The 20,263-nt window shown below is 46.4% G+C and overlaps 1 protein-coding gene across 1 annotated transcript in view; it reads left to right on the forward strand.

Moving 5' to 3' along the window:
* The window catches only part of SYCP3 (synaptonemal complex protein 3), a 120,078-nt gene that overhangs the window by 82,202 nt on the left and 17,613 nt on the right, over positions 1-20,263 (forward strand). The window contains exon 7 of the mRNA XM_077472217.1: positions 14,381-14,479. Coding sequence (XP_077328343.1) covers positions 14,381-14,479 — 99 coding nt within the window. The remainder of the gene's footprint in view (positions 1-14,380; positions 14,480-20,263) is intronic.

Consider the following 20,263-nt stretch of genomic DNA (forward strand, 5'->3'; position numbering starts at 1 on the left):
CTTCACCACTGCCCCCATGCTTCGGCATATATGCTTTTTTTTTTTTTTTAACTGTGGTGGTGAAATCACCTCCGACAGCACTTGAGTCACAGCTTTACATATCGTGGGAGCAAACGCTGTTGCTGTTAAGATAAATAAACCCGTTCTGAATGGCGTACCTGAAAACGAAAAAATGGTTAACAGTAAAACACAGTAAACAGTAAAGTATAAAAGAATACCCGAAAAGCAAACATGATAAAACATAGTAACAATAAAACATTGCATTGTAGAATACAGTAAAAAGAGCAGAACAATAGAGAGATAGTCTGTGCAGTGCGGTACCCTACGCTAAAACTCCACTAGTGAGTGGTAGCGTTCAAAACATTCACCAATGCAAAGACCAGGATGGACAGGACAGGAGGGACAAAAATAGCTGGTGTCACGCCTATATCTGCGCTTTCTACAAACACAACATTTTCTTTGGGGGGCTCTTTGGGTAGGGTTACCAGGGATGGCATATGGAAAATGCCTCTCATGCAGCCAGCTTACTGCATTTGCAGTGGGAAGTTGGGCCAAACCACCGTCTGGAAACAGAAGGGCTCTGATGACCTCTTCCTGGAATCTAAGGAAGGATCCAGTTCGTCCTGAAGCTTTGTATAGCAGAAAGGCATTCAGCAAAGCCAATTGAAATAAATAAACAGACACTTTTCTCTTATATTCACCGACCGACACAGCTCCTCTCTGTAACAAAGTGGGTTGTTAGCCCTATCACTAGGAGATACTAGGCAAAGTTGTAATACAACACTACAGAACTCTTAGTTCCACCCAGGGGGGTGGTCCCTTCGGCTACAATCCCCACACTCTGCCCTAGCAGCCTCAGTTTTATTTTGCCTAGTGAGGGAGATAGACCTAGGAACCCTGCGGGCCCATAGGTCCATGTGTTTTTTTTATGTAGAAGCTTGGCTTTTTGCGCAAGATGAATGATCCTGTGATCTTCTATCAACACCCGGCTGGGTAACAGGCTGGTTCACTTATCCTTGTAGTCTCCCCAGTCCGGCCATCGAGCGTGTGCAAGTCACAGCTATGGCTCGGCAGGCCACAACATACCTCAGCTCCAGAGGTGGTCGGTGAGCTTTTATGCTCCGGGGCATATATATGACCGGGCTAATGATGTCTGCGTCACAGTATGCCAGGCCAGTAATCTTTCCTGTACTGATCAGGAGTTGGCTACAATGGAATGTCTCCCAGCTCTTCAGGACTGGTAAGTACAGCTCTCCCGGTCTCGGCAGGGTTGAGCAGCTGGGCATTCCCAGTGAGGTCGATTCGGGGGCCCCCTCACCCCCTCTCTTCTCTCCCCTGTCCCTATGTCCCCTCCTTCCCCCCTCACGGGGGGGGGGGCTGTGCATGGATACTGAGCGGTGTGTGTGTGCCCCTGGACTCTCACCTGGGTTCTGGCTGTCTGGGGGTGCCTGGATCCTGAGTGCTAAACTCCCGGGAGGTGCCTGTGAAGTTTGCCCCTGTGTCGGTGCAGCGCTGTGTCTCTGCCACATGTTTTTTTCTGTCTCTCATGGCGCTGGCTGACGGCCATTTTCAGTGTGGGCAAAGGACAGCATGCTTCTGGGCTTTAAACTGCCATTTTCCCGGTGATTCCCTATTCAGAACACTGGCGGCCATTTTCTTGAAGCCGGATCTGTAGATCTGATCAGATATAGATCCGTTCAGACTCTATACTACTAAGGGAGGTGTATGTTGCGTGGGTGTTAGCGCTACTGGCACTAATCTGACGCTGCCTGGGTCGACGCAGACCCTATTTGATGCTAAAACCTAACTTATATCACCCACCGGGTGATCGGGGTTAAACCTTTATTGGCTAATTTACGGCGGGTGCCCTGATGCTATAAAAAGCAAACTAACCAGCATCACCTGTAACACTAATACGCTGATCACTGGTGACAGGGTGAAAGGGTTAACTAGGGGGCAATCGGGGGTTAAAACCTTTAATAGATAATATGGGGATACCTGAGGCTATAAAAACCTGACGGTATAACTAATCACCTAACTGACTAATTAGCGTCACCAGTAACACAAATACGGCGATCAATTAGTGACACTGCCAATGGGGTGAAAGGGTTAATCAGGGGGTTAAAACCTTTATTAGGTAGTATATATTGGGGTACCCAAGGCTATAAAAACCTGATGGTGAAACTAATCACCTAACTGGCTAATTAGTGTCACCAGTGACAAATACGGTGGTCAATTAGTGACGCTGGCGACAGGGGGTGAAAGGGTTACCTGGGGGGTGATCAAGGGGTTAAACCTTTATTAGGGGAGTTTGGGGGGGGTAACCTAGACCTAACAGTTATTGAAGTCACAAATGACACCAATGCAGTGATCAGTGAAAAATCTGAAAACTGCAATTGGTGACACAGTGACAGGGAGTGAAGGGGTTAACTGGGGGTGATCAGGGAGGTGGAAAGTGTAACTATGTGTGCTGGTGTTAGTGTGTTGTTGGTGCAATTCACGTTTAGATGTCTCCTCTCTTGTTGGAATCCAAAAGACTCCACGAGAAGAGGTGACATCACTTCCTTCTGCCTGTGTTTACACTTACACAGGTAGGGGAAGGTTTTCATTCATTGGGAGCGATCGCCAGGGCCAGACCATAAATCATTGGTCTCGCCCTGGAGACTGATCGCTCCTCTAATAAACCCACCTGCCACGGGGGAAGGGGAGTGATTGTTGCTGTCACGCCCCCCGCCCTACGGGGAGGGACGTACTAGTACGTTAGAGTCCACAAGCTATGGTGCCAATATCTGAAAATTGATCACACCTGAAGTACTGACGGCTTATCTCGTTTCTTGAGACCCTAACAAGCCAGGAAAGTACCCCCAAATGACCCCTTTTTAGAAACAAGACATTCCAAGGTATTTAGTAGGAGGCATGATGAGTTTTTTGAAGTTTTCATTTTTTTCCCACAATTCTTTGCAAAATGAAGGTTTTTTTTCACAAAATTGTCATATTATCAGGTTATATGCATATGCATACCACAAATTACACCCCAAAACACATTCTGCTATTACTCCCGAGTATGGCGATACCACATGTGTGAGACTTTTTTTTACACAGTGTGGCCACATACAGAGGCCCAACATGCAGGGAGTACCATTAGGCTTTCTGGAGCACCCAGGCCAATTCTGACATTTCTCTCCTACGTGTAAAAATCAACATTTATTTGCTAGAAAATTACATAGAACCCCAAAACATTATATATGTTTTTTTAGCAAAGACCCTAGAGAATACAATGGTGGTTGCTTTTTATCTCACATAATATTTGCACAGCAATTTTTCAAACGTGTTTTTTTGGGGAAAAAAAATCAGTTTTGTGCTTTAAAAAAAAAAAACAGTAAAGTTAGCCCAATGTTTTTGCATAATGTGAAAGATGAAGTTACGCCGAGTAAATAGATACCTAACATGTCACCCTTCAAAATTGCAGATGCTCGTGGAATGGCGCCAAACATCGCTAATTAAATATCCCCATAGGCGACGCTTTAAATTTTTTTACTGGTTACATGTTTTGAGTTACAGAGGAGGTCTAGGGCCAAAATTATTGTTCTCGCTCTAATGTTCGCAGCGATACCTCACATGTGTGGTGTGAACACCGTTTTCATATGTGGGCGGGACTTACGTATGCGTTCGCTTCTGCATGCGAGCACATGTGGACAGGGGCTCTTTAAAATTATTATTATTATTATTTTTTTTTTTATTGTATTCATTTTACTTTATTTATTTTAGTTTGACACTTTTTTCCCCAAAAATAAATTTTTTGATCACTTTTATTCCTATTACAAGGAATGTAAACATCCCTTGTAATAGGAATATGGCATGACAGGTCCTCTTTACAGTGAGATATTGGGTCAATAAGACCCCACATCTCACCTCTAGGCTGGGAAGCCTGAAATAATAAAAAAAAAAACGATTCTGGCTTTGATCGTATTGGCGATTCGGTAGAAGCACCGGAGGGTGGCGGGAGGGGAGGGGGACGTCCCCTCTCGCCTCCTGTAAGAACAATCAAGCAGCGGAACAGCCGCTATGATCATTCTTATGATGTAGGGAATCGCCGGCTGTAAAAGCTGATATCTGAATGATGCCTGTAGCTACAGGCATCATTCAGATATACCCGCACAAAGTCAAGGACATCATGACGGCCGGCGGGCGGAAAGTGGTTAAAATGTATTTTTTTTTTTAACACAAAGTTGTCCATTTGTACAATATTTCTAACACATAGCATGTACATACCAAAAATGACACCCCAAAATAGATTCTCCTACTCCTCCTGAGTACGGGGATACCACATGTGTGAGACTTCCACAGCCTGGCCACATACAGAGGCCAAGCATGGCTGAGCATGGCTGGGTATCACCGAGTATGGCTGGGTATTGCAGGGTATCACCGAGTATGGCTGGGTATTGCAGGGTATCACCGGGTATTGCAATTTATGGCAGAGTATTGGCAGGGTATTGCAGGCTATTGCAGATTATTGCAGGGTATTGCAGAGAATTGCTGGGTATTGGCAGGGCATTGCTGGGTATTGCAGAGTATTGGCAGGGCATTGTAGGGTTAATTGTTGGTGAGCAGCGCTGTGGGCACTGCAGATCCAGCCCACAGCACTGCTGACACCGATCTCTCCCCTCTCACTGTACCGATCGGTACAGAGAGGGGAGGGACCGGCGTCATAACATGACACCGGTTTGTTTACAAGTGATCGCTCCGTCATTTGATGGAGTGATCACGTGGTAAATGGCCACGATGAGTGGGCGTTTACCGTGATCCGTCGGATGCTCTTGAGTGTGCGTAAGGGCGGAATTCTGGGAGGACGTCATATGACGGCCTCCCAGAGTTGAGCAACTGCCCTGTAGCCGTCATTCGTCTATGGTTCGGTTGTTAAGTGGTTCATAAACTCATTGAGCCATTCTATATGACAGTTTCCAATGAATCCACAGTTGGTTACAATACCAAAACATCTGACACAGTTTAAAACGTCACACCAATAATCCATGCAATATAGGGTACATGTCTGGTCATTTTTTAAATACTCTGAAACACATCACAGGTCACACCAATAATCCATGCAATATAGGGTCTGTTATAGGGTACATGTCTGGTTATTTTTTAAATACTCTGAAACACAGCTCCTCACCGCTGGCCAGCTGGAGTACATGCTGTGACTGCTACATCCTATAGGAAACCCGCTGGACTGGACGTCCTATGCATATTGATGAGACGGTTTACTCTTTATCTCTTGTAAGCATTTTTATTCTTCTATGGGCAATTGAAGTCTTGCGTACACACAATCAGACCCGCTGGACAATCCGCCCATGTGTGGGCTCCGGCAGACTTTTTTTCCCCAAAAGTCCGGCGGACTTAGAAAGTAGTTTTGACTCAAAAATTGTCAGACGGACAATCCGGCCGTCTGTGCGCTAGTCCGCCTGACGTTTGAAATGAACGGACTTGCTTACACGGAGAAAAGTCTGTTTATTTTGAACGTGGCTCCAGTCCTCCGGGACTAGCGCAGGAGGTCAATGTCGCCGCCTCCATGGACGAGATTGACACCTCGCTGTCCTGTCACCTGGTATGGACTTAAAGGGGAAGCCCTACGCTGAAAAAACTGCGTGGGGGTCCCCCCCAGGTCCATATCAGACCCTTATCCGAGCACGCAGCCCGGACGGTCAGGAAAGAGGGTGGGGATGAGCGAGCGTCCCCCCTCCTGAGCTGTACCAGGCCCCGTGCCCTCAACATGGGGGGTGCCTTGGGAAAGGGGGGCCCTGCGGCCCCCCCACCCCAAAGCACCTTGTCCCCATGTTCCGGGGGCCCCCAGATACCGGCCCCCCACCCTATGTGAATGAGTATTGGGGTACCATGTACCCCTACCCATTCACCTGGTGAAAAAAAAAAACCACAACACATCTTTTTAAAATAATTTATTGCACAGCTCCGGTGGTCTTCTTCCGTCTTGGGGGTCTTCTCGCCAGACTCCTCCGCTATCTTCTGTGGCCCGGTCTTCTGTCGCCGCCGTCGCCTTCTCTTCTTCTGTTCTTCTTCTTCTTCCTTGAGATGTTGACTCAACGATCTCTCTGGCCGCAATGACAGGGACGCGTTGTGTGGTGTTGGGCTTTGGCCCCCCCTTCCCCAAAGCACCCCCCCATGTTGAGGGCATGTGGCCTGGTACGGCCGACCGGGCTGCATGCTCGGATAAGGGTCTGATAAGTATGGACCTTGGGGGGACCCCACGCCGTTTTTTCGGCATAGGGCTTCCCCTTTAAGTGCATACCAGGTGTCAATCTCGCCCATGGAGGTGGCAAAATTGACCCCCTGCGCTAGTCCTGGCTACCTGGAGCCACATTCAAAATGAATGGACGTTCCTCCGTGTGTGGGCAAGGTACTTCATTTCAAAAGTACGGCGGACTCCCGCCGTAGTCCGGCGGTGTGTGGGCAGGTCCGCTCGTTCGGAAAGTCTTTCCGGCAGTTTGTCCACCAGACTAAGTCCGCCGGATAGTCTGATCGTGTGTATGCGGCATTAGAAGCACCTTCTTTGTGTTCTGCTTTTACCAGCGTGTGCTTCCCTCTACTGAAGTGCTGTACAGACATCTGCCTGCCGATTCCATTTCCTGCCTGGGCCACATTGTGGATCTTTACCCTTAAGAGGGTCTACCTTTACCCAGCGCGCCCTATATTCCACCTGTTCCAACTCTAGGATGTTCCCTCTTGAGTCTCACTATCGGTCTGTATATATGATTGGCGGCATGACTGACCAAAAGTGCGGGTGCAAGCCACTTTCCCAAGACGTCTTTCAGGACAGCACCTGAGAGATAGTGACTCCTCCCTCCTCGTTAGGAAACACCTTCTTCCTCCAAACTTTAAAGGGAGGCACCTCCCTACCACACCTCAGTTATTGTGTTTCCTCCGGCCCGGAGGGAACATCTTTTGGGAGGGAGTCAAGATCTCTTGGGTGTTCCTGAGGGACAGGGCTTCCTTCCCTTTTTTTCCTCCTTAGGGACCCGCTGTCCTCCAGACCTACCCAGGCCTCGGCAGCGGTAGCAAGCGGGCTCCTCTTCCCCTCTTGTTGCTCGGAGAGAGCCGAAGATTCAGTCGCCCGCACGTCCGTAGGCAGACAGAGCGGGTCACTGGGTCGGCGAAAACGCTGTTTCCGGCGTGGACGCAGGGGAGAGGAGGGAGGACAGGAGCCGGTGCCTATTTCCGCTTCCGGTCCGGTGCAGATGCATTATGGGAGTCCGGAGGCGGCGTGTGAAGCCACAAATGGAATTCTGCACACCTGCTATGGAAGAATCAGCGTCTGCAGCAGTGGGGACAGGCACAGGCACCAGCAAAGTCCAGGTAGGAGGCAGCGGTTAAAGTCTGCCTTTTTCTCCCATTTCCTGGCTTTTGGTCTCTCTCTCTTTTTTTCTTTCCCCCCTGGTGGCAAGGGGCCTGTCTGGGCACTGGAGGCTGACTGGTTTCTTCTCAGTGCACCTGTGTGGTGATCCCTATCAAGGCTGAGACTGGGTTTCACTAAGGGTCCCCTGTTTTTTTTCCCTTTTTTGTCTTTTTCTTCATAGGCTAAGAGCTCTGACCCAAAGAAGAGATGCCCTTCTTGCAGGGCCAAGCTGGGAGAAAATTGGAAGAAAACCTTATGCAGTGCCTGCATTACTTCTTTGGTTAAAGAGGAATCAGCCTGTGTATGTGAGGATCTGGTTGCCTCTGTAAAGAAGGAGCTATACGCCACGATTCAGAATTTTCGTGACTCACTAGTAAACCCGGCTGCTAGTCAGCCTTCCACTTCAGAGTCTTTCCAGGGGTTGTTCTCTATCCCAGTGTTGGAATCTCTGCCTGAGGACCCTTCAGATAGGGAAAAGCAGTCCACTGCTCTTCCGTTAAGGATTCGGAAAAGAGGAGTTGGAGGAGACTGAGGTGGTCCCCTCTAAATTCAAACTGTCCCTTGAAGAGGTAGATGGGCTCCTTAAAGCTATTCATGCTACGCTTGGTTTAAGTGAGGAAAGAAAGGAATTATCACTCCATGACCGCATGTATGCTGGGTTGGACGAGCCTAAGGGCCGAACGTTCCCAGTTCATCCGGTCATCTCTGAGGCCATTAGGAAAGAATGGCAGGATCCAGAGAGAAATCCCTTTTATCCAAAGCCCACAAGAGGCGTTTTCCTTTCGAGGAGGACCCTGCAGCAGTGTGGAACAAGGTGCCCAGACTGGATGCCACCTTCTCCCAGGTTTCAAGGTCCACGGATCTGTCCTTCGAAGACATGGGAGTTTTAAAGGATCCGATGGACAAACGCATGGATCTTTTGCTCAAGAGATCATGGCAATCAGTTATGAGCAATTTAAAGCCAGAAATGGCCACAACTTGTGTAGCCAGGAATTTAGAATACTGGATCAACCAGCTAAAGTCGCATATAGCTGCAGATTCCCCCAAACAGGAAATCTTAGATTCTTTTCCTACCCTGACTGCGGCAGTCGCTTATATTGCAGACGCCTCAGCTGAGGCAATTAAGATGTCAGCCAGGTCAGCAGCTCTAACTATTGCTGCAAGAAGAGCCTTATGGCTTAAAACCTGGCCCGGTGATTCGGCATCAAAGAACAAGCTGTGTGGGTTACCCTTCTCGGGTGACCTTCTCTTCGGCCCTGACCTCGATAATATTCTTGACAGGACAGCCGATAAAAAGAGATCCTTCCCGGTCAAAAAGAAAAAACAGCTACCAAAACGTCTTTTTCAACCTCAAAAAACTCAGGATCAAGACAGCAAGTTGCAGGGGAGAAGGAAAAATTGGTCCGCCCCGAAGCCGAAAGGTAGAGGCGGAATTCTCTTCCGACCTCCTACACAGGCCGAAAAATCCCAATGACTCGTCTCTGCGGGTGGGCGGAAGACTACAAGAATTTCTTCCGCAGTGGCCAGGGATAACTTCAAATCAGTTTATTCTGACCACTCTCTCGCAGGGTTACACACTCGAGTTTGCCAACAACCCCCCAAGAAGGTTCTTGATTACAAACACCCGCAGGACTCGTTAATGGCCCTAGCCATAAAGTCCTCTCTCGAGGAACTGATACAGCAGGGTGTAGTAGTACAGGTGCCCCTGCAAGAGCAGCAGGAGGGGTTTTATTCGCATGTTTTCCTAGTAAAAAAACCGACAGAAAAATTTCGGTTGATTCTCAACCTAAAACCTTTAAACTAGTCCTTCAGGTACAGAAGGTTCAAGATGGACTCAGTTTTCTCAGTCAGGAATCTACTGACGCCAGGATGTTTTATGGCGTCAGTGGATTTAAAGGATGCATACCTGCATGTTCCGTTCTCGCCCCAGTCTCAGAGGTTCCTCAGGCTGGCGGTGAGGTTGGGGGTTGTGGTTCATCATTTCCAGTTCAGGGCCTTACCCTTCGGTCTGTCATCATCCCCCCCCCCCCCCCCGGATTTTTACCAAAGTGATGGCAGAAGCTTTAGCTCCGCTGCAACTTCAGGGAATCACAGTTATTCCTTTTTTAGACGATCTGCTGTTTTTCGCCCCATCCAGCGAAGAATTGCAGATCAATCTGGGCAAAGCTCGCAGCCATCTAGAGGCTCTGGGGTGGATTTTGAACCTCCAAAAGTCTTCCCTAAACCCATCCCAGGAGATTCGGTTTTTAGGGGATCTAATAAATTCAGTGGATCAAAAGATCTTCCTTCCCTTAGACTAAAAGGACAGGATTTCCAGTGCAGTGTCTTTACTGCGGACCAGTCAAAATCTGACGGTAAGACAGGTTATGTCAGCTTTGGGGGTTCTAACCTCAACAATGCCGGCAGTCCAGTGGGCAAGGCTGCATTTCAGGTGTCTGCAGGCTTTTCTTCTAAGATCTTGGGATCACACAGTGGCATCCCTAGAGGCAGAGGTAAGAGTGCCAACCCAGGTGAAAAGGTCCCTATGGTGGTGGAAAAGACAGGATGTCCTATCAGAGGGGTTAGTCTGGGCCTTTCCAGTCGAGAAAAGACTAACAACCGACGCCAGTTTCTGGGGGTGGGGAGCCCACCTAGGAACACGTTTTACTCAGGGATCCTGGGCCAAAGAGGAGGCAGTAAGGTCCTCAAACTGGAGGGAGCTCAAGGCGATTGCCTTGGCTCTGGAGTTGTTTGTTCAGGAGCATAAGTCCCATCATGTTCAGGTCCTAACAGACAATGGAGTGCTGGAGTGCACCGCTCGTTTTTATTCATACACCGCTGTATATGAGTGCTCCATAATGTGAGTACCCTGTTGTTATATCTTAAATAAAATTTGTTTTGCTGAACTACTACACTATGGATTACCATCTTTATATCTTGTGAGGTATACCCATCCTAAGATTGCAGAACTGGAGCGATAGGATACACACACCTACACTATAATAAGGCTGTAACCTCACAGCCGTGAGGTAAGGGCACATCCTCTCACTTATTGGACGGAGGAAAGAAACAACCACTGCACTGATGTGTTTGCATGATAACACCAACACTTAAGTTTGAAACAAAGTTGAACTTTTATTTTGCAGAATTTTGCACGCCTATTTTTAATATTTCAGGACTAATCAAGTTGTATCATTAGCACTTTATTTTTCCTTTTTGCCACTTTGCAACGTTTACACAAAACTATGCACTGCTTTTTTTGCTGCTAGCAGTATTTGCACAATGTAATGCACTGTATGAACTAGTAGTCCATGTTTAATTTTTTTTTTTTTTCTTTTTTGCTGCCACTACTTTTTCTTAGTTAATGTATTTGATATATTTAGATTTGTTCTATATTTTGCACATTCACTTGGCACGCTATATTGCATTTTTTGCACAGTTGTGTGTACTACTATTAGAGTGTACGTATATGGATTTCTGTTGTCCAGATACTAGCCTATGATTGCTACTATATATTTATTTACATAGCTCATTACGAAACATATAAGGTAAAAGGTTATTTTTTATATCAAGTCCATATTAATTTATATAGTTCTCTTTCACTACCTTTCATCTATAGCTCCATTATCTACCCCCCTATTTGCTTTTTCCCCCCACCCCTTCCCTTCTTTTTTCTCCCCTTTTTCTTTCTCCCTATTTCTTTCTTGTCTCATACTGCGCGACACTATCATCTATAATTGGCAAAACTTTTGGGGTAGGCAAACCCCTTTTCTAGTGTACGCAGCAGTTTTCTTTTTCTTTGTTTGGTTGGTTGGCGCAGAGGTATTTTATACATCAATCCTAACAGACAATGCCACGGCGGTGGCTTATTTAAACAGGCAGGGGGGTACAAGAAGCAGGTTGCTCCAAGTACTGGCCATGGAGATCCTTCGGTGGGCGGAAAAGCATTTGTCTCTATCAACAGTCCACCTAAAAGGGGATCTAAACAGGTTAGCAGGCTTCCTAAGCAGAAACCATATTCGGTAAGCGGTCTCTAAACCCAGAGGTCTTCGCAATGATTGCCGGGAAATGGGGGCTACCAGAGGTGGACCTGTTCGCCTCAAAGGAGAACGCCCAGGTTCCCCAGTTCTTTTCCCTGGACAGTCGCGATGGGTCACTGGGCACAGATGCGCTAGCATATCCATGGGAATTCCGTCTTTGCTACGCTTTCCTCCCATTTCAGTTAATTCCGTTAATTTTAAGAAAAATTCAGAAGGAAAGAGTGCCAGTTATACTAATCACGCCCTTTTGGCCAAAGAGGGCCTGGTTTTCGACCATTCTAAGTCTGGCAATCAAGCCTTGTTGGCATCTGCCCCTCAGGCACGATCTGTTGTTGCAGGGCCCAGTAAACCATCCAGGAGTGGCCAGCTTGGCCCTCACAGCCTGGTTTCTGAAGAGCAGCTCCTTAAGAGCAAGGGTTTTTCCAGCCGTTTGATCTCAACCCTTTTGGCAAGTAGGAAAAGGGTTACAGGGGTCATTTACTCTAAGGTTTGGAAGCGTTATAAAACGTGGTGTTTTTCAGCTGCCCAGGTGCCAGGGAGCCTTGTCTCCATCTTGGAGTTTTTACAAGATGGAGCAGACAAGGGACTAGCAGTTAGTACCCTGAAGGTACAGTAAGCGGCACTGACAGTGTTCTTAGAAAGATCTGTGGCCTCAGATCCGCTGGTAATCAGATTCTTTAGAGCTCTCAAGAGGTCTAGACCAGCGTTTTTCCTAGATGGGATTTGTCGGTAGTCCTACAGTTTCTAACAAGGGGTCCTTTTGAGCCCCTGGAGGAGGCGCCCCTTAGGTTTCTCACATTAAAGACCGTTTTTATGATTGTCATTGTCTCTGCACGCAGGATCAGTGAGCTAAATGCTCTGTCAATTAAAGAACCGTATCTGTCCATTTTTCCTGACAGTTATTCTTAGAACAGATGCAAAGTTCTTACCGAAGGCAGCTTCAGTTCAGAACCGTATACAGGACATAGTACTTCCAACCTTTTGCGTTAACCCAAAAGGAGATAAGGAGACTCTTTTCCACATGTTGGACGTCAGGAGGACTCTGTTGAGTTATCTAGAAAGGACAGAGCCTTTCAGACATTCAGATTCACTGTTTGTACTTTTTTCAGGAAATAAAAAGGGTTTCCAGGCTTCTAAAGTTACTTTAGCTAGATGGCTGAAATTATCTATCTCGGAGGCATATTCCCAAGCAGGGTTATCCCCTCCGGCAGGAATTTGTGCACACTCAACCAGGGCTCTGGGGTCTACATGGGCAGAGAGAGCTGGTGCCACCCCTGAGCAGATCTGCAAGGCGGCGACATGGTCGAGTTTTCACACATTTGTGAAACATTATAGATTGGACCTCACATCGGCCAGCGATCAAGCGTTTGCCAGAAAGGTCCTGCAAGCTGTTGTTCCCGCCCTAAGGGGTAAGTCTCTGTTATCCTCTCAGGTGCTGTCCTGAAAGACGCCTTGGGAAAGATCAAGTTAGACTTACCGGTAACTTGTTTTCCAGAAGTCTTTCAGGACAGCAACATCCCGCCCTATTGTATTGTATTATGCTACGCTGTGACTAACGTATATGTTTATGTGTTCCAGCCGGGGCCGGAGGTTCTCTTCTACAACTGAGGTGTGGTAGGGAGGTGCCTCCCTTTAAAGTTTGGAGGAAGAAGGTGTTTCCTAACGAGGAGGGAGGAGTCACTATCTCTCAGGTGCTGTCCTGAAAGACTTCTGGAAAACAAGTTACCGGTAAGTCTAACTTGGTCTTTCTTGCTGAAGTCTGTATTTATGCCTTTCACGCCTAAGCCTATTTCAGACATTTGTTGCTTACAGGTTAAAAATCTGTATTTTTTTCTAGAAAATTACTTAGAACCCTCAAATATATATATATATTTATATTTATCAGAGACCCTATGGAATAAATGGTTATCGTTGCAATATTTTATGTCACCCGATATTTGCGCAGCGGTCTTTCAAACCCACTTTTTTGGAGGAAAAAAAACACTTTAATGCAGCCTTTCTCATCACAGAGGAACCCTTGAAATAGTTCTCCGGTCTCAGGGAACCTCTGCTAAAAATTAGAAATCTACAACTTATTATACATTAGTGTGATGGTGAGTGGGAAGAATGGTCCTTACACTTCTAGTAATTGGGAAGAATTACCTCTTTACAGATAGTTAAAAAGATCAGGGGTGTCAGTGGGAACTTATCTGAGAGACAGAAATTGCCCAATGCTGAAGGAACCCCTGGCAACCTCTGGAGGAATCCTAGGGTTCCATGGAACCCTGGTTGAGAATCACAAAAGGAAAGTTAAATAGTAAAGTTAGTCCAATTTCTTTTGAAATTGTGGAATGGTGACAAATGACAGTACCTAAAAATCTCTATAGGCGACGTTTTAAAAAAAAAAATTAATGGTTACCAGGTTAGAGTTACAGAGGAGGTCTTTCACTAGAATTATTGCTCTCACTCTGACGATCGCGGCGATACCGCACATGTGTGATTTGAACACAGTTTACATTTCGCCAAAAACTTATGGGTCTCAGCCTAGGCGACTAAAGTGCCGGCTGATGGCCTGGGTTTCCCGGGGGGGGGTGGGAGGCCTGGGTGGAGTGGCGGAGGGAGGGGGGGGGGGAGTCCCCTCCTGCTCCTTTTAGCCGCATCTGTTATCACTAAAAAGCCAACCGCCCACTCTAAAAAGCCATGAACACAAATTTGCACATGGTAGGTGTGAATGGGTTAAAAAATAGAGCCCAAGAGGCACACCATGTTAGGGCTTCTGAGGCACACCCTACTTTATAACTGAAGTGCAGGGATATCTAGGCATTTTTTGTTAAAACTTTGCACAGTCTTTATTGTTAGAGCTAAAATAAAGGAAGGATTTTCCATCTGTAAAGAAATTCACTGCATACTTGTAGTTAAAATGTTACCAATTACATCAGTCTAAACCCTTATTTCCTTTTGCCTTCCATATTAGACTATGTTCCGCCAACAGCAGAAACTTTTTCAACAGGCCAGAATAGTGCAGAACCATAGACTGAAAACAATCAAGCAACTGTATGAACAGTTCTTAAAGGTATTTCTCATGATTATTATGAATGAATGGACAATTTAGGTACATAGACAAATATGTACAGAAGAGTAAATGTCAAGGTATGTAATTTAAATATCATTGTGCAAAAATATTTTAAACATATGTGCTGTTATATCCTAAAGTAATATTCAATATTGTTGAACAGAAATAAATAGCAAATTTTTCAGCTTATATCTGTCTGAAGTAGAACAGCAATTTTCGAAGAATGCCCTAGAAGACATGCATGTCAGACTGTACTAACTTATAGAAAAGACAGAACAGCTGTGTCATATAGAAAGTCATTGGGGTTGATTTACTAAAGGCAAATAAACTGTGCACTTTGCAAGTGCAGTTGCACTTATTTTACCCAGAGCATATGTGGTGAAGCTATACTGTTTTCCATTATCCAGTTGTGCAAGCAAAAATACTGTTTATTTTCCATACACATGATTGGATATTCTTTAAAGTGAAGCTTCACCACATTCACTAAGCTCTGGGGAAAATGAGTGGGACCGCACTTGCAAAGTGCACAGTCTATTTCCTTTAGTAAATCAACCCCAATGGCTTTCAATATGACACAGCTGTTGTGTCTTTTCTATAAGTTAGTACAGTCTGACATGCATGTCTTCTAAGGCATTCTTTGAAAATTGGTGTTCTACTTTAGACAGATATAAGCTGAAAAATGTGTTATTTATTTCAACACCATTATGTGTCCAAACTGAAGTATTGCAATAACATAGGGCTGTTACTGATTCAAATTTCCGTGTTCGATTAATCGATTTATTTTTAAATCGATTAATTGACTAATTTTGATCATAACACACATACAGATCCAACTACTTTTAGCTGATCTCCTTGCATTGCAACTCTGCATTAGTCAGTGGTAAATGTGGTATACGCTATATACAATCACCCGACCCTAGTTAGTTTCCACAATCCATGACTTAACTTTACAGTTCACACAAATACATTTTAAATTCAAACTGTTGCACTGGCGTAAGTAATTTTTTTTTCCACAGTGACAATCCCTCCACCCCCGGTCTAACTAATCACTCTCACCTTATGGCATGGACCCCTGTGCAAACAGGTGGTCATGCAAGTGGGTATCAAAAGGGTTAACACGAACCATAAACTTCTCTCACATCTCCTTAGATCTCAGCAAGGATGCCAGGTCATGGATAGAAAGAAAAAATCTAAGTGCTTACAGCTTAAGTATAAGATAACATTTTTGTGTTCAAACAGAAACTACTTGCATAAAGATGATAAAAACACAGCATGTAAAACCGACAATCGTGTTAGTTCCATAGGGCAGCAGCGGGTGATGTCATGCATAACTCCTCCCCCGTACGCGTTACTTTCAATCAGAACTTAGTCATCGGACTCCTCCCCCCTTCCCTTCATTTGCAGATGGAGGCATTTGGGGAAGGGAGGAGTCCAGTGACGTCGATGTCCGTGATGTCACCGGATCTCTGATGGAACTCCCTGAAGACCTGGAAGCCGGTGGAGAGGTGAGTACCGATCAAAAGAATTTTGATCGATCAAAAAAATTAATCGAGGAATTAATCTTTAATTTCCACAGCCCTACAATAACAGTGTTGATTGGAAATCAGTGCTTAAGTATATCCATCAATAATTTAAAAACAAAATCTGTGTGAAGTAAATATATTTATACAGTGCAGGTGCAAGGAGTAGCCTGCATATGCTTTCAGCCCTACTGGAGTGCAGCCAGAGTTCCCGGAAACCTCGCCTCCCCTTGAATGGTGAGGCTGCCAATCTTGGCAGATGAAGAAAAGGAAGCAGTGGGGGGTTGTGGTCCGGTTTAGTCAGTGTTGAATCTTACAGATTAGCATGCCATAGGTTTCAGGGTTTCCAATGCCGCGTACACACGTAGCCGACTATCCGGCGGACTTAGTCTGGCGGACTTCCCGCCGGACTGTCCGTCCGACTTTCCGAACGGGCTACTTGCCCACACGCGGCACTTTTTCAGCGGACTAATACGGCGTACTAAGTCCGACGTACTTTTAAAATGAACGGACTCGCCCACACACGTGGAGGAAAGTCCACTGATTTCGAGCGCGTCTCCAGGTAGGTGGGGCCCGCGAAGGAGACGTCGCTGGCCCCGCCACCTGGTATGGACTTAAAGGGGAACCCCAACGCCGAAAAAATCGCCCCCCCCCTCCTGAGCTGTACCAGGCCGCGTGCCCTCAACATGGGGGAGCGCCTTGGGGAAGGGGGGCCACATGGCCCCCCCACCCCAAAGCACCTTGTCCCCATGTTGATGAGGACAAGGGCCTCTTCCCGACAACCCTGGCCGTTGGTTGTCGGGGTCTGTGGGCGGGGGGCTTATCGGAATCCGGGAGCCCCCTTTAATAAGGGGGCCCCCGGATACCGGCCCTCCACCCTATGTGAATGAGTATGGGGTACAATGTACCCCTACCCATTCACCTGTAAAAAAAAAAGTACAAAAAAAACACAACACAGGGTAAAAATATTTTATTGCACAGCTCCGGGGGTCTTCTCGCCGGACTCCTCCGCTATCTTCTTCTAGCTCTTTTGCTAGCGGAGGAGCCCGGCTTTCTTCCTAGCCGCGGCCTCTTCTTCCGACTTCGGGGTTCTTGTCCCCCTCTCCGGTCTTCTGTCGCCGCTGTCGTCGTCGTCGCCGCCTTCTGTTCTTCTTCTCTTCAGATGTTGACTCGTCGCTCCCTCCGCTCACTTCCGGCGAGAAGACCCCCGAAGACGGAAGACCCCCGGAGCTGTGCAATAAACTATTTTTACCCTGTGTTGTGTTTTTTTTGTACTTTTTTTCACAGGTGAATGGGTAGGGGTACATTGTACCCCATACTCATTCACATAGGGTGGGGGGCAGGTATCCGGGGTCCCCCTTATTAAAGGGGGCTCCTGGATTCCGATAAGCCCCCCGCCCGCAGACCCCGACAACCAACGGCCAGGGTTGTGGGGAAGAGGCCCTTGTCCTCATCAACATGGGGACAAGGTGCACCCCCCATGTTGAGGGCACGTGGCCTGGTACGGCTCAGGGGTGGGGCGCTCCATCGTCCCCCCTTTCCTGGCCGGCTGGGTAGCATGCTCGAACAAGGGTCTGATGTGGACCTGGGGGGAACCCCAACGCCGATTTTTTTCGGCGTTGGGGTTCCCCTGTAAGTCCATACCAGGTGGCGGGGCCAGCAACGTCTCCTTCGCGGGCCTCGCCTACCTGGAGACCCGCTCGAAATGAGCGGACTTTTCTCCGGACGGGAAAAGTCCGTTCATTTCAAAAGTACGGCGGACTGACATACGCACGGCTGGATTGTCCGCCGAAATGCGAGTCTGGCGGGAAGATTGGAGTGCAAAGCTACTTTCTAAGTCCGCCATACTTTCGGGTCAAAAAAGTATGCCGGAGGCTACACACGGGGGATTGTCCGGCGGACTTGAGTTTGCCGGACTTTTCCACCCGATTGTTTGATCGTGTGTACGCGGCACAAGGCACATTTGAAGGTATGTGCAGGTACCACCACATGTATAAATTAGTACTTTCACATCATTAGTTTCCTGTATATCTTTGGACAATATCATCACCAGCTTGATTTTTTTTCCCCCCAGTCATCTTCCTGGACAGCCTTTAAGAAATGGAGCTCCTCCCACCAGGACAGGAAACACATTGCCACATCAGAGCTAAAAGGCTGTCTTCCAGGCACACAATTTTGAGTGTTTTCTCCATCTGGAAGAACATGTTGCCTGGGGAACTGGCCATCTCTTTAGCATGTAGCCGAGTTCCTCACCTAACTTGTCTGTTGTTTTGGGATCCCTCCTAGTGAGGGAACAGGAAGAGACCCATTACCTTCTCTGTGCCTGGCGAAGGTCTATACCGTGGATGGTTATCTTTTTTTGGCTGACCATTCCATGCGCCCAGGCAGCGGCATGGGAGAGGATCATTCCCTCCTGGTTGTTTGGTGCATGTGGCTATGGGGCTTCCTCCCATTCGAAAGCTTTGGTGGAAGCAGGCATCAGCACCTCACAGGTAAGCGGTAATGCTGGTTTCTGTGCTGCTGGGTATACTGTGTTGTTTTACTAGTGGTTGGATTGAAGAGGTCACCTGGGTCTCCTTGGTGGTGGAACTGTGCTGGTCAGACACTGTTCGGCTGCATTTGTGATTCAGTTGGGTATGGGGTATGGAGTCTTGTCCCTGTAAACATGGTCATTTGGTCCTTTTGCTGGTTTGATTCAAACTAAGGGCCTAGAGTAGGATAAGTGTACTACTCCTAAAAAGAAAATGACTGCGGTGCGTAGTTAAGTTTAGATCCAATTATTCTAAACTGCTCTGACACTTGTATTGGGGATCTTCTTAAAGAAGAATCAGTCGCAGTATGCACCACATTTCTGACATTGGTCAAAAACTTGGCATCCATATTTCATACCTTCCAATCCTTTTTGTCTGATATGCATGGCTCAGCAAACCCAGCCAGTCAGTCAGTCTTCTATCAGTGCACATTCCTTCCAATCTGGTGCCATTCGGTTTGGGACAGAATTTTCAGGGGAAAGAGGTCAAGACAGTTGTCAGTGACCCGGACCTTCTCAGTCTGTGTCTGACCATGATGAAGACCAGGAAGAAGCTGACAAGATTTCCAGTTTCAAATTGTCCTAGGGAAAGGTAGATGAACTACCAGTTTCCAGTTACAAGACATTTGATATTAACAAAGAAAAAGTCCAATTGTCAAGACATGGTCAAATGTATCAGGGGCTGCAAAGGAAAAAATCCTGAGTTTTTCCAGTGCATAAAGTTTTATCTGATTGCTTCCATCTTTTATCCTTTTGATCCTTAAAGAGTGGTCTGATTCAGAAAAGTAACCTTTCTCCAACAGTATCAAAGGGAGATTTCAATTTATTTAATGGAGATCCTAGCCTAGTCTGGAATATAAGCATCCATGGCAGAATGCCTCTTTATCTGAAATTTAAAAAAAGAAAAGGGCTCTTGCCTTTTGAGGACATGGGGTTACTAAAAGATTCTATGGATAGAAGAGGTGATCTTCCACAGCAAGTTCCCTGTAGGGGTGGACGTAAGGAGATGAGACATGCTTTCGGACCCTGGCCATGTTTAGCCATCTATATAACTTCCCCTTGGTTTGAAGTTTTTTTTTGTTTTTGTTTTTTCTAATCTAGCAGTTAATTGCCTATTTTTGCTACGGTATTTCGTGTTCACCTTTCTACTAATATTATATGCACTATATTGCTTATAGGTGACACATAACAGTATTGTCTATTGTTTATCAATTGATGGCAATTGTAAGACTTTTGTGCATATTGGTACTATGCAAATGCTGTGAAACTTACCCTATGTGCCTCATTATAACTGTTTGTGTTATATAAAACTCAATAAAAAATTTCTGGAAAAAAAAAAAAGAAGAGGTGATCTTCTTAAATGGGCCTAGGAGTGCAACATGAAAAAAAATGAAGTTGGCTTTGGCCACTAATTGTGTTGTAAGAGATCTGCAGTTTTAGCTGTCACAATTGCAGGCTAATTTGATGGCTGGAGAACCTACAGAGCAACTGCTAGAACAGGGATCTGCAATTAGCGGACCTCCAGCTGTTGCAAAACTACAAATCCCATCATGCCTCTGCCTCTGGGTGTCATGCTTGTGGCTGTCAGAGTCTTGCTATGCCTCATAGGATTTGTAGTTCTGCAACAGCTGGAGGTCCGCTAATTGCATATCCCTGTGCTAGAATCTCTTCCTATGCTATTCAAAGCAGTTACATATATTGAAGATGCTTCTGCAGAATCAGATGTCAGCAAGA

This window comes from Lithobates pipiens, unplaced genomic scaffold, assembly GCF_037356315.1.
Source record: "Lithobates pipiens isolate NorthernLeopardFrog02 unplaced genomic scaffold, aLitPip1_a1.2 Scaffold_8, whole genome shotgun sequence".
Classification (NCBI taxonomy): Eukaryota; Metazoa; Chordata; class Amphibia; order Anura; family Ranidae; genus Lithobates; species Lithobates pipiens.